The sequence below is a fragment of the Microtus oregoni genome, unplaced genomic scaffold (genome assembly GCF_018167655.1).
Source record: "Microtus oregoni isolate MIOR12 unplaced genomic scaffold, Mior012 000031F_ref0000149, whole genome shotgun sequence".
Lineage (NCBI taxonomy): Eukaryota > Metazoa > Chordata > Mammalia > Rodentia > Cricetidae > Microtus > Microtus oregoni.
In genome coordinates, this window is record NW_024543090.1 from 27252173 (window position 1) to 27264410 (window position 12238).

At 45.8% G+C, this 12238-nt stretch overlaps 2 protein-coding genes across 6 annotated transcripts in view; one reads left to right on the forward strand and one right to left on the reverse strand.

The window, feature by feature from the left end:
- The window catches only part of Galk2 (galactokinase 2), a 127003-nt gene extending 116670 nt beyond the window's left edge, over nucleotides 1–10333 (forward strand). For 4 of the 5 annotated variants that reach the window (XM_041678868.1, XM_041678869.1, XM_041678865.1 and 1 more), the window contains one exon: nucleotides 8753–10333. In XM_041678868.1, the coding sequence (XP_041534802.1) occupies nucleotides 8753–8960 (208 nt within the window). In that variant the 3' untranslated portion in view covers nucleotides 8961–10333. The remainder of the gene's footprint in view (nucleotides 1–8752) is intronic. The other variant, XM_041678867.1, reaches the window with a different exon arrangement.
- Nucleotides 9327–12238, reverse strand: part of Fam227b (family with sequence similarity 227 member B) — a 157055-nt gene continuing 154143 nt past the window's right edge. The window contains exon 19 of the mRNA XM_041678864.1: nucleotides 9327–9473. Within this exon, the coding sequence (XP_041534798.1) occupies nucleotides 9327–9473 (147 nt within the window). The remainder of the gene's footprint in view (nucleotides 9474–12238) is intronic.

The following is a 12238-nucleotide window of genomic DNA, read 5'->3' on the forward strand; positions in this document are numbered from 1 at the left end:
AGTTCCATTACTAGGTGACTAGACCTCACAGGAAGGCAGCTTTTCTCTGACATGGGCATTTTATGTATTTCGCAAACCCCTAGGAACCTAATGGAGTTAGTTCTGTCCAGAAGAGAGAGTCAGAAAAAAGGTCTTGAGAGTTCCACTGAAGGCGGTGGGCTGGAAGAATCACTTGGAAAGCCCCATCTCCTGGGCTGCCATATTTATTTTGGGCAGTTAGTGGAAACAAAGACCAAAGAAAGGCCAGTTTATAAACTTGGCTGTGACCCAAGTGTGAAGAGAGAGTCTCTTTCACAGAACCTCCAGACCTCGCTGCGGTCATTGTGCAAGAATGGGGATAATAGAGTGCCCTTTTCAGGGAGGTCCCACGCTGACCTTGGCCAACTGAAAGGGAAATTGGAGAGGAATCAGGTGACTTGCGTTAGCCCCCTCTGACAAGATGACACAGCCCTGCACGCAACTTGCAATGGAAATGAAATTAGTCACTTGGCGCCTGTGGCTTGCGTGGCTCATGCCACACCCAGCCAGAGAGTTGGAGCCAAACAGCCCCAGTGGGTCACAGATGGCATGCAGAACCTGCCTGTCCCATCCAGAAGCCGGTACACAGCACGGCTGAGGCACTTCCTGTCGTCGTCAGCCTTTGCTCACTAATTGCCAAGGTCCTTTCCAGGGCTCATTTTACTTTAAATGCTCTTAAAAAAAAAAAAAGTATTCGGAGCCCAGTAAATGGAAGAGACAAATGATGTTCAGTTGTGGTTATAAGAGGAAGTGGAATGATTTAAGCAGAAACAAGGAAGAAGTATCTTGGCTTGGAAGTCGGTGGGAAGGTTGAATCCTCCCAGAAACAATATGGAGAAGATCTGCCAGCCTCCTGGAATTCTCCAGTGTGCTCTCTTCTCCTAGGATGGTCACCAGCACTGGCTTATGTTTCTGTGGGCAGAGGGATCAGTGATAATTGGAAAATACCTTGGTTGCTAGTGATCAATGTAGTGGACAGAGCTGCAAGGGGTAGTGACTGCCAGGGTAGCCTTTATATGATTGGAGAAGACTCCATAAGATAGCAACGCTTGGCTAGAGACCCGAAGGATCAACAGGAAGGCAGGCTGTTGTGTATCAGACACAGCAGGGAAGGAAGGAGGGAGCAACAGTGAAGTCAAAGAGGTCATGGACATGCCACACTGCATGGACCCCATTAGCTGTGGGAAGGAGCATGGACCCCGGTAGCTGTGGGAAGGAGCCACACTGCATGGACCCCGGTAGCTGTGGGAAGGATTCTGGCTTCCAGAAGAGAAGGGAGCAACATGTGATAAGTGATTCAGTGCCAGGTATTTGTGAAGGAAGGTTATAGACCATTGGCGTGTGGGAGGAAGAGAGGAATCAAGAGGACTTCTGGGTATTTTTGAGTGAGAAAATGCTTTTTTTTTTCTAAAATTAGTTATTTTTTTTTTTTAGGGGGGGACAACTGTTTTTTACAACTCTAAATCAGAATTACCTCATAGTGCCATGGGCATTAGTGCAAGAAAGACAGAAGAAGCAATGGGTCTAGAAAGTTGAGCAGCTTCCCACAGAAAGTTGGTGGGAGAGTCTGGCTCTCACGCCTGCTGCCCTCCCTGAGGATTGTGCTGAGATGGATTACACCCAGCCCTGGGCCATGTTCATGCTTTCTTTCCTTTGTCTGAAGCTCTCTAGTGAGAAGCCTTGTTGTCATGGCATCTAGCATTTTAACGTGGAGCACAGCCTGGTGGGGCAGGGTGGGGCGTGTGTTAGGAGGTGGGTTAGCCTGGTGGGGCAGGGTGGGGCTTGTGTCAGGAGTGGGTTAGCCTGGTGGGGCAGGGTGGGCGTGTGTTAGGAGGTAGGTGGGGCAGGGTGGGCGTGTGTTAGGAGGCGGTTTAGCCTGGTGGGGCAGGGTGTGGTGTGTGTCAGGAGTGGGTTAGCCTGGTGGGGCAGGGTGGGGCGTGTGTCAGGAGTGGGTTAGCCTGGTGGGGCAGGGTGGGGCGTGTGTCAGGAGTGGGTTAGCCTGGTGGGGCAGGGTGGGGCGTGTGTTGGGAAGCAGGTTGGACAGTGGGAAGCTGAGCTCTGCTTCTCATTCACAGTGCTGACCTTGAATGGTCATGTGCTGTCCAGTGACCATCTCTGCAGGAATCCTGTGTGGTTCTAGGGTGAGATTTTAAGAGTACGTCTTACATGACTTTGGAAATGTAACTTATTTAATTATAATTTTTTTTAGAAAACTCTTTAAAAATATTTAGAGAGAGAGAGAGAGACAGAGAGAGAGAGAGAGAGAGAGAGAGAGAGAGAGAGTAAGAGAGTATCTGTATGCGATACATGAGTTTATTTGCCCACAGAGACCAGAAGAGGGTGTCAAGTCTCCTGGAGCTGGAGTTACAGGCCGTTATGAGCACAGATGCTGGGACCTGAACCTGGGTCCTCTGGAGAACAGCAAACTGTCTTAACAGCTGGGCATCCCTTCACCCACTAGAGAGTTCTTACTGGTGGTGAGATGTTTCTGACTAGACTCTACATCTGGCGCATTAGTTTTCTGGGCAAAATATTTAGCTGTCCAGATTAAGGAACTTTGCCCTCCTTTACGTGGTGGTGCTCAGGTTTGGATTCAGGACCTCCTTTACTCTGCCATACACTGCCCCCATCCCAGGGTTGTTTTTGTTTATAAAGCCTATTGCTATAAACCAAGTTCTTTTTCCTTGCATTGTTTCTTTTTGAGATGGGGTAAGGGCTGGCCTTAAATTTGTGACTGTTCTCTCAGCCTTCCAGGTGCTGGGATTATGGTTATATATCTCCAGGTCTGGGCTCAGATGAATTTTGGTTTATTCCATGATCATATCCTTCTGTTTCCCAGACTGAAACGTTATCTTCCAGAATAATGAGAATGTCGGCCCAGGTTGTTGGGTCCGTAGGCCCCTTATGTAATGACTATTTTCTCTGCTATTATGTAACCATATGTCATATCCTGCAAATGTCCTAGTAGTGCCACACTCTCATGTCAGGACCCTGGCACCATAGTCACAGGGGAGCAGGTTCCATTGCTAGTGCCACCTTCCTTACCCAAAGTCATCCTGAACCTCACACAGAAGCCAAGGTGCTGTCTTTATATGGGTGTTTGGGAAGTGCTAATGCAGGAAGGGGGCTGAAGACTGCCAGAGATATTAGGAGTAAGGGAGGTAAAGGATGGAAAAAACCAAAACCAAACCAAACCCGGGGGAGGTAGGGAGCAGAAGAGCGTGATCATGGAGCCCGGGAGCCTGGGAGGCTGGGAGCAAAGGTACCACCAGGAGACCTGGCTGCCTGTTGCTGGTCCTTGGGAGACAAGATGACAGAAGAGGTAAACAGAAATGGGTCGGGGAGTATTGCCAGTGACATTTGCCACCCTCACCCTTGACTACCTTGTAGCACTTTAAAAAGTTTTCTATGTTTAGGAAAAGTTTTTGAAAATTATTTTCATGAAAAGTTGAGTGAGGGAATCCCACAGACCCCCAGCCAGTGGAGGTTTATGTGAGCTGACTGCATTTCCGAGGTGGCGCTTAGTCGTCAGTCAGTAGGACACACCAGAAACACGGCCATGACCCCAGGGGACAGAGGGAAAAGACAGAGACAATACTAATGTTTGTTCTTCCTTTTCTTCTTCTTTCCTACTCATCAAGAGAAAAATCAGTTTAGAGCACAAGGAAGGATCAAGAGCTGAGCGTGAGGCTGGGGAATGGAAACTCATGGGAGCTTAAGGCCAGCTGTAGCTACATACGAGTTCTGGTCCAGCTAGGAGCTGCAGGAGGAGACCCTGTCAAAACAGAAAAGAGAAAATACCAGAAGGAAATTACACTTATGTAGTTAGGTTGTTTTTTTTTAAATTAAATTAATGTTAGAATTTTAATTAGATGAGATGAAAAATGAAGGAAGAAGGCAATCTTTGCCCAATTATAAAATGTCTATATTAAATGAATGAACTGTAAATTTAAATTTAAAGTAGAATTTCCTGAGGAACACAGAACAGTTTTGAAGCCAAGTTGGTTACATGTGGGGCAGCTCGTTTGTTACAATTCCTTAGCTTTACTTAAGGAAAAAAAGACTAATGCTTTTGTTTCTTTTTGGTCACTTGTTGAAATTAGAGCAGATTCCTCTGTGTATTATTGCTGCTATTGCCCAAGCTATTGAAGAAGACAAATGGCAGGTTTTGGAATGAGAACGGATGCAGACATGCCTTAGCTTGACTCTCCTCGGGAGTCTTTTCTCAGCCCGGATCCCACAGCTGGGCTGCTCAGCCTCCTGAGCCCCTCTTCACCAAGTCAAAGTCATGTGTGGTTTCTCACTGAGCCATGGGCTGACCTGCATGCCCTGCCATGGAGGAGAGAGAGTACCACTCTACCTGTCATGGTGGACTCACATCTCCTTGGGCAAATGTCTTCAGTTCCAGGGTGTTGTGAGTTACCATTCTCCAAGGCAGGTGGCAGCCATTTTAGTCACTGAGCTGTGACAGTTTGCAAGGTCATTTTAGTTGGGCTTGTCTGTTTACACCCCTGCATGGAGGGTATGGGAAGGCCACAAGGCCTCACCTGCATATCCAGCCACATCCAACCCTGCCCTAAATTGTAGTTGACCTCGGGGAAGGGCTAGATTATAAAGGCCGGAAGTGTAGAGGAGGGCAGCTTTCCATGTGGCAAAGGGGAAGCCCCCATCCTTGCTGAGAAAGCTCTTCTAGGTGTTGCCTTTTGGGGAACACTAGAACACATACACCCGGTAAGTAATCCCTTACCTGTGCTATACAACGAAGCCCAATAAACTCACTGATTGCCCAGCACACCTGTTTGTTGTTGGGACCTTAGGAGGAGGGTGGATTCTTCTTAATTTCTCCCTGGGAAGGAACTGTAGGAACACTGGTATACTATATACTCTATTTGCTCAAACAAAAGCCCTGCTTCTTAGTGGCCTTTTGGTGCCCCACATTCTGAAACACATCTCTAGACGTGTTTTCTCCTTCCTTCTTACTTCAGCAGCATGGGAAGACTGCAACTCTTGACTCCAAAGTAATCTAAAGTCTTATCTGTAATAAATCGAGCTATAAAAACTTATGGAAATTATTCTGGAAGGTTCATTTTTCTGATATTCTTGCCTCCAGTTTCCAAAGAGAAGAAGCTGGGACTCTGCAGTGCAGACACTGCACATTGCTTGTATTTATCCAGCGCAATATCTGTGTTTTAAAACGGAAGTCCAGCTGCATGCATTACAACCTACCAAAAAACTAGAGCCATGCTTGTCCTGGGCAGAGATGGGTATGAACTGCCTCTATATCCCAGGTCCCTCAAACAATTCACGCCTATTTGCATAAAACATAAATGTTTAGTTATTTTGAAATGAATCAAAATGCAGGGCATGATTTGCTGTCTTCTCTCTTTCTAGTTTGCAGCAGTTGGGTCTCTCTGTTCCCTGCCACCCACTGCACTCTGTCTTACACCTTAGTCAAAGCTTTTTCATCAGCCAGGTTCACTGAAAGCAGGACATTGGGGTAGACTGTAACAGGCCGGGCAGTCAATTATGGGTCTCCCCCCAACCCTTTGCTGTGCGATGTTGTTGCTTTGACAGTCCTTTTTATGCCTTCTCTACCATCTTCATCACAATGATATATGTGAGATTTTATGCATTCTCCCATTTATTCTCTGATATGTTACAGTGAAGAAGATACATTTTTAATTTTTCACTATTTTCTCAAGACTTCAAATGTGAGGTGTACTAAGTAGTATTTCCTTAATTAACACCTTTGTTGGTCTCCCAACTTTAGACCTTCCTTGTGGTTTCAGAGACGTGTGTGTGTGTGTGTGTGTGTGTGTGTGTGTGTGTGTGTGTAGAGGGTACATCAAGGACCACTGGGAAACGCTGCAGTTGAGACTTTTCTACCTCCATCCCCGTGTGTATTTTGTGTGTGTGTAGCTGGGCAAGGCAGACTGATGACTACTGATACAGCCACTTCTGGTTTGTGAACACAAATGCTGTTGACTATGGACAGAAGCCTATGTATTATAGCATTTATTTTTTTATTTTTTATTTAAGTTTTTCGTATGGCATATTTTGATCATATCAATCATTTATTTCCTTTCTCCCAACTCTTCACAGGCCTCCCACATCCCTATCCACCCAACTCCTTGGTTTTTTTCTGTTTAAAAAAAAAAAAGGAAAATCTTGACTCAGATGATTTTGCAGCCTGGATTGATGTACTTTAGCCCATTCTCTTCTGCAGCAGGCAGGGTGGACACAGAGCAGTTTGAACATTTAGAGGCAAATTAATTTGCCCAGAAGTCTCTCCCCTTAGCCTCAGCTCAGTGTGAACTGACACATGGTTTGGGAAAAAGGATTTCTTGCAGCTAGATCAGAAACAACACTGTTTCAAAATCATTTCTTTCTTTCTTTCTCTCTCTCTCTCTCTCTCTCTCTCTCTCTCTCTCTCTCTCTCTCTAATGTTTTGAGACAGACTCTCACTATGTATTCCTGTCCTGAAGCAGGTTGGGCTCACACTTTCTGTAACCACCTATCCTCTGCCTCCCATGTGCGCACAAGCATTCTGTTCCATTGTTCAAATCAGAAGTGTATGAAAGTGTGCCTGAAAGGCCCAGGGAAGGCAGTTACAGAGCTGGTGGATTGTACTCATAGAGCACCAAGTGGCACACTGCCATCTAGACTGTGGTTGTTTAAGGATCTTTCTGAGATGCTTCAAGAAGTCTCCCACTTCTCCCAGCTTCTTCAGCTATAACAGTGTTTGATGCGGCCACTTAGGGCAAAGTTTCTCTTTTTAATCTCTAACTATAAATAAGCTCTTTTCTAGCTTCTAGCGTCTCATGATTAAACCAACTTTTCAGCCTGGATGATAGGAATTTGGGCCTAATTCAGCAAGAAGGCTGCTATTTGAGGGCTGTCAGAAGATTGTAATCTTTTATGATTGGTGAGCACTATTTTTTCAAATTTAAGAAAAACATATTTGAATAAAACAGATGACGCAGTCACCAGAGAGCATCACAGAGAGAAAAGTGAGTAGGTGACATGTAGTAGTCCTGATTTCCTGGAGGAGGGGTAATCCTCTATTTATTCTATTAATGTTTTCCAGGAAGTAGAGGGGAATGGAAGACAGAATTGGGCAAAATTAATTATGAAGTTTTTGGAGCAAATTTCATTAGGAAAAATTAATTGGAAATATGTTTGGATGGATGGTGACTGCAGCGATTTCTGGCTAGGTGATCACTCAGAGTTGTTTCCCTCTCTGTTAGCTGTTCATCTGTTGACAAAGTTGGGTCCACTTGTTAGCTCAGTCCCAGAAAGTGCAGGGAAGATGGTATGACCTCTATGAGCACCGCTCACTTTGTGGGAAGGTTACATAATTTCCCATTGGTCATTAAGCCAATCGACCAACAACCAACCTAGAGTTTACTAACAGGTTCTGTGTTAATAAATTTATGCAGAACAAACCTAGGCTGTCAGTTCCGGGGGACCAGTCCCCTCCCTACTGTGGTGTTGGGTATTGAACCCAGATCTCATACATGTTAGGCAAGCCATCTACCACTGAGCTCCACGCCCAGGCCTCAGCCCTACAGTCAGAACTCGCTGTGTGAAGTGGATAAACCTTCTGAGCACAAGTGACAGCTGGAGATGGCTCTGTCAGTACAGTGCTCATGATTCAATCAGGGGGAGCTGGATTGGGAGTCTCAACACCCACATAAAAAGGCAGTTATAGGAATGAACCTGCTATCTTCACATTGTTGAAGTGGAGGCGGAAGTATCTCTGGGGCTTGCTGGTCAATGAGCTTCAGTTTCAGGGAGAGACTCTGTCTCCAAAAATAAAGTGGAGAACAATGGAGGGAGGTACCAGATGTTGACATCTGGCCTCCACAGGTGATTGTACATGTGCACACATGGGAACATGTACACATGCATACCTCCCCTGTCTCAGCAACAAAACAGAATGCAGCTGAAATAGTTATGAAGGATCCATACACTGGACATGCTGATTGTGGTTTACCCTCTTCTGAGGTGACTTTCTGATTCCTCACGGCACCTATGTCTACTGCCCACCTTCTTTTTGTGTTCCTTCATGATTAACTGGAGACTCGCTATATGCGTTTTCAAGTGGCTACTGTATGACTATATAGGATCAAAACTACAGTGGGCGGTTCCAGCCTGTACAGTAAGCACTGTTGATAGTTATTGTTAACCTTCAATACCGAGGAGTAGCTTCAGATATCCCTAAAGAGTTTCTCAGTCCTGAGAACTGGAAACAAACTGTAAATTATATTCAATTTAGATTTTTTGTGTGTATGTGAGTGCACATCTTTGTATGTGTACATGTGTGTATGGGCCAAAGATTGACTTTATCCATAACTCTTCACCTTTAAAATTATATTTTCCCACCTTATTTTTTTGAGAGAGCCTCTTCCAAACATAGAGCTCATTCTTCTGCTAGGCTGGCTGGCTTCAGGCACCTGCTTGCCTGTACCTCTCTTAGCCAGTGCTGAATGTTGGGGATACAGATATGAGCTGTAGTACCCAACTTTTATATGTCTGCTTGAGTGGCAGACATTACCTTCTGAACCATCTCCCCAGTCCCCAATATGTACTTCTTAAAGCTTGAAATCCCTGAACCACCCCATACTGTCTTCATAGAACTTGGGAAGGGGTGTGTTCTGTTACAAGTAAATTGTTCTTGTTCTTTCTAGGTGCTAATGGGTTTTTTGTTTTGTTTTTCTTCTCATTGTTTTAGGAAGTTTGGGGCCAGAGGTTCCCGACTTACTGGAGCAGGGTGGGGAGGCTGCACAGTGTCCATAGTGCCCGCCGACATGCTGCCCAGCTTCCTCACCAATGTCCATGCAGCTTACTACCAGAGGAACAGCTCCCGCCTGGCCCTGGAGAAGCACAGCTTGTTCGCTACCAAACCTGGAGGCGGGGCTTTGGTTTTCCTGGAGGCCTAAACAATGTAAAACATCTCAGAGAAACTATTTGGGGCATTTAGGGGTTGGCGAGATTTCCCTGGGCCACCGCAAATCAGCCCCTTTTCTGTTTTGTTAGGAAGAACAGCTGCTATTATCAAGATGCATTTCCAGAGAAATGGTGAAAGCTATGCTTCATACTGACCACTTCTCTCTCTCAATGGATTTTCTTATGAATCAGAGCCCAGGGCATGCTTAGGCAGATCTTTAAGGTATGACTAATATTTATTGATTTGAAGATTTTAAAGATGAAGAGCAGAATGTACTCTTAATTGAACACCGCTACAATTAAATTGGTACAGCTGAACTTATGTGTTGTTCTTGAACGGTGGTCACTGCTGGCTTCCCTTAGCCCTCTTCCACGTAGTTGAAGCCTTCTGACGTGGCGGTGGATGATGACGATGATGACTGTGGTGACTGTGGCGTCTGTGATGACCCTGAGGACACTGATGTTGACGAGCCTCCAAATTCCTCCTTGAATTTAGCTTCCATACGCTGTGAACATAGTACATGGTTAAGGACATACAAATATTCTTAGACACACACAGTATACTTGAATGTGAGATTCCTATGAGTCTGAAGATGGTGACGATCACCTTGGGGGAGGGGCTAAAGGACAGATTTCAGAAGAAAATTTGAGTTGGCTTTCTTCCCACTCGCACTACATTTCTCAAAGGCCTTTCCAGTCCAAGAGGCTGACCGTGCTGGCAGCCCCACCCATACCTCACAGCCCTCTTCCGGACGCCTGGCGAGGCTTGCTTGTGTCCCTGGTCCAGTGTAGGGCAGATGTGCGGTATGTAGGTGTGGGTGAGTCTGCAAAAGCCGTGTGTGATCTGACATTGATGGTGGAGTGAGGACTTAGGACACTTACCAAGAGTGGGCAGAAGTGTCTGGTCATGTGGTGACATGTGAATGGCTGACTCCCAGAAGCCCTTTCTAAGTTACATTGGAGGATGCATAGACCAAAGTGGGTTTTGCTGACATATTCCCGTGACAGAGACAGCAGTTGTATCGTGGTTGAAATTACCACAATTTTTGTTTCAGATGATTATGTTGGCCCATTAACCAGCATTCATTTACTGGGTTTCACCATCTGCCTGTTTCTAAAAGACCTAGGCAGGCTCTAGAACAAGTCACTAGGAAACCAAGATCCATCCTAAAACCAATTCCTGATGCATTTCCCTCTAAATACCTGAGCAACCTTGTATTAAATTTGTTGAAAGAATTTTGAGTTTTCTTAAGCACAGTAATCTAAGAACCAAATTTGTTTATAATGCTGCAGATTTTTAAGGCTTGTATTCCCCACAAATAATTTGTGGTTGGTTTAGAATTCTTTAAAAAATAAAACTTGAATCATGTGATCTGCTGTTAGTTCATTTAATGATTTTCACCATGGATTCCTTATGCAGAGGATGAGAAAAATGTTCAGTAATTCTAAATAATCAGTGTGCACACCTCCATGGGGACACGGATGTTCTAAGAGTTCAGTGTGCACACCTCCACAGGGACACGGATGTTCTAAGAGTTCAGTGTGCACACCTCCACAGGGACACGGATGTTCTAAGAGTTCAATGTGCACACCTCCACGGGGACACGGATGTTCTAAGAATTCAGTGTGCACACCTCCACGGGGACATGGATGTTCTAAGAATTCAGTGTGCACACCTCCACGGGGACACGGATGTTCTAAGAGTTCAATGTGCACACCTCCACGGGGACACGGATGTTCTAAGAATTCAGTGTGCACACCTTCATGGGGACACGGATGTTCTAAGAGTTCAGTGTGCACACCTCCACGGGGACATGGATGTTCTAAGAGTTCAATGTGCACACCTCCACGGGGACACGGATGTTCTAAGAATTCAGTATGCACACCTCCACAGGGACCAGTTTGGATGTTCACCTTCCTAGATATGGACGGAGGGGGGAGGACCTAGGACTTACCACAGGGCAGGGAACCCTGACTGCTCTTTGGACGGGAGAGGGAGGGGGAAATGAGTGGGGGGAGGGGGAGAAGGGTGGGAGGAGGGGGAGAAGAGTGGGAGGAGGGGAGGGAAATGGGAGGCGGAGAGGAGGTGAAAACTTGTTTTTTTTTCTCCTTTTCTCAATAAAAATAATAATAATAAAAAAAGAATTCAGTATGCACACCTCCACGGGGACACGGATGTTCTAAGAGTTCAGTGTGCACACCTCCACGGGGACACGGATGTTCTAAGAGTTCAATGTGCACACCTCCACGGGGACATGGGTGTTCTAAGAGTTCAGTGTGCACACCTTCACGGGGACACGGATGTTCTAAGAGTTCAGTGTGCACACCTCCACGGGGACACGGATGTTCTAAGAGTTCAGTGTGCACACCTCCACGGGGACATGGGTGTTCTAAGAGTTCAGTGTGCACACCTTCACGGGGACATGGGTGTTCTAAGAGTTCAGTGTGCACAACTCCATGGGGACAGAGTTGTTCTCAGTGTTTTGCTTTTGGGGAGGCACAGAGTCCATTGAAACTATCCTACTCAGGGTTGGCTTCCTGTCTGTTAAGAACTGCCTTGAACCTACCTTCAGCAACTGGTGTTCTAGAAATTGTGAGGACTATCCAGCTCTTTCTTAAAGAAGAGGGGTGGGGACCAAGAGCACAAGGCTTATGAAGAACTGGACTTTGTGCATGGCACTAAAGGCTGGCTAGAATTTGAAGGCTAGCGAGTAGGTGGTGCAGGCCAGCAGAGCATGAGTATAGCCTGAAAACTCCGGGTGTGTGGAAGACTCTGGGCGAATGTTGGGTTTGCCTTCAAATGCACCAAAGAATCATGTCAGCTGCACTGGCTGGACCCGGCAGCAGTCAGATCAGGAAAACAGGCCACATATGGTCTACAAATGGATTTGGTTTGTTCCATTAGCATTTGAAAATGTGGGCTCTACATCTGGAGATTTTAGAGTCTGGAGTACTGGTGGGAGGCTGGTAGATTTTGATTCCTGCAGGTAACGGTGAAGGAGGCTGGGTGGCAATTGTCGTGTCAAGGGTGGGCTAGTTTTCACAGCCCCTTGCAGTCTGCCCTGACCTGCACAAAGCACTGCTGTTCTCTTACATGTGGTACATGCTCACGGCACTGTTCACTAGTAGGAAATACATCAAGAAAACTCGGAAGAAGGAAAAATACTTTTAAAAAAAATTAAGACAAAAAACAGTGATCCTGTGTGTCTAATACGAACACTTGAATGTTTCATGGCCTTCTAGCACCTGTCTGTATAGGAATATTATTCGT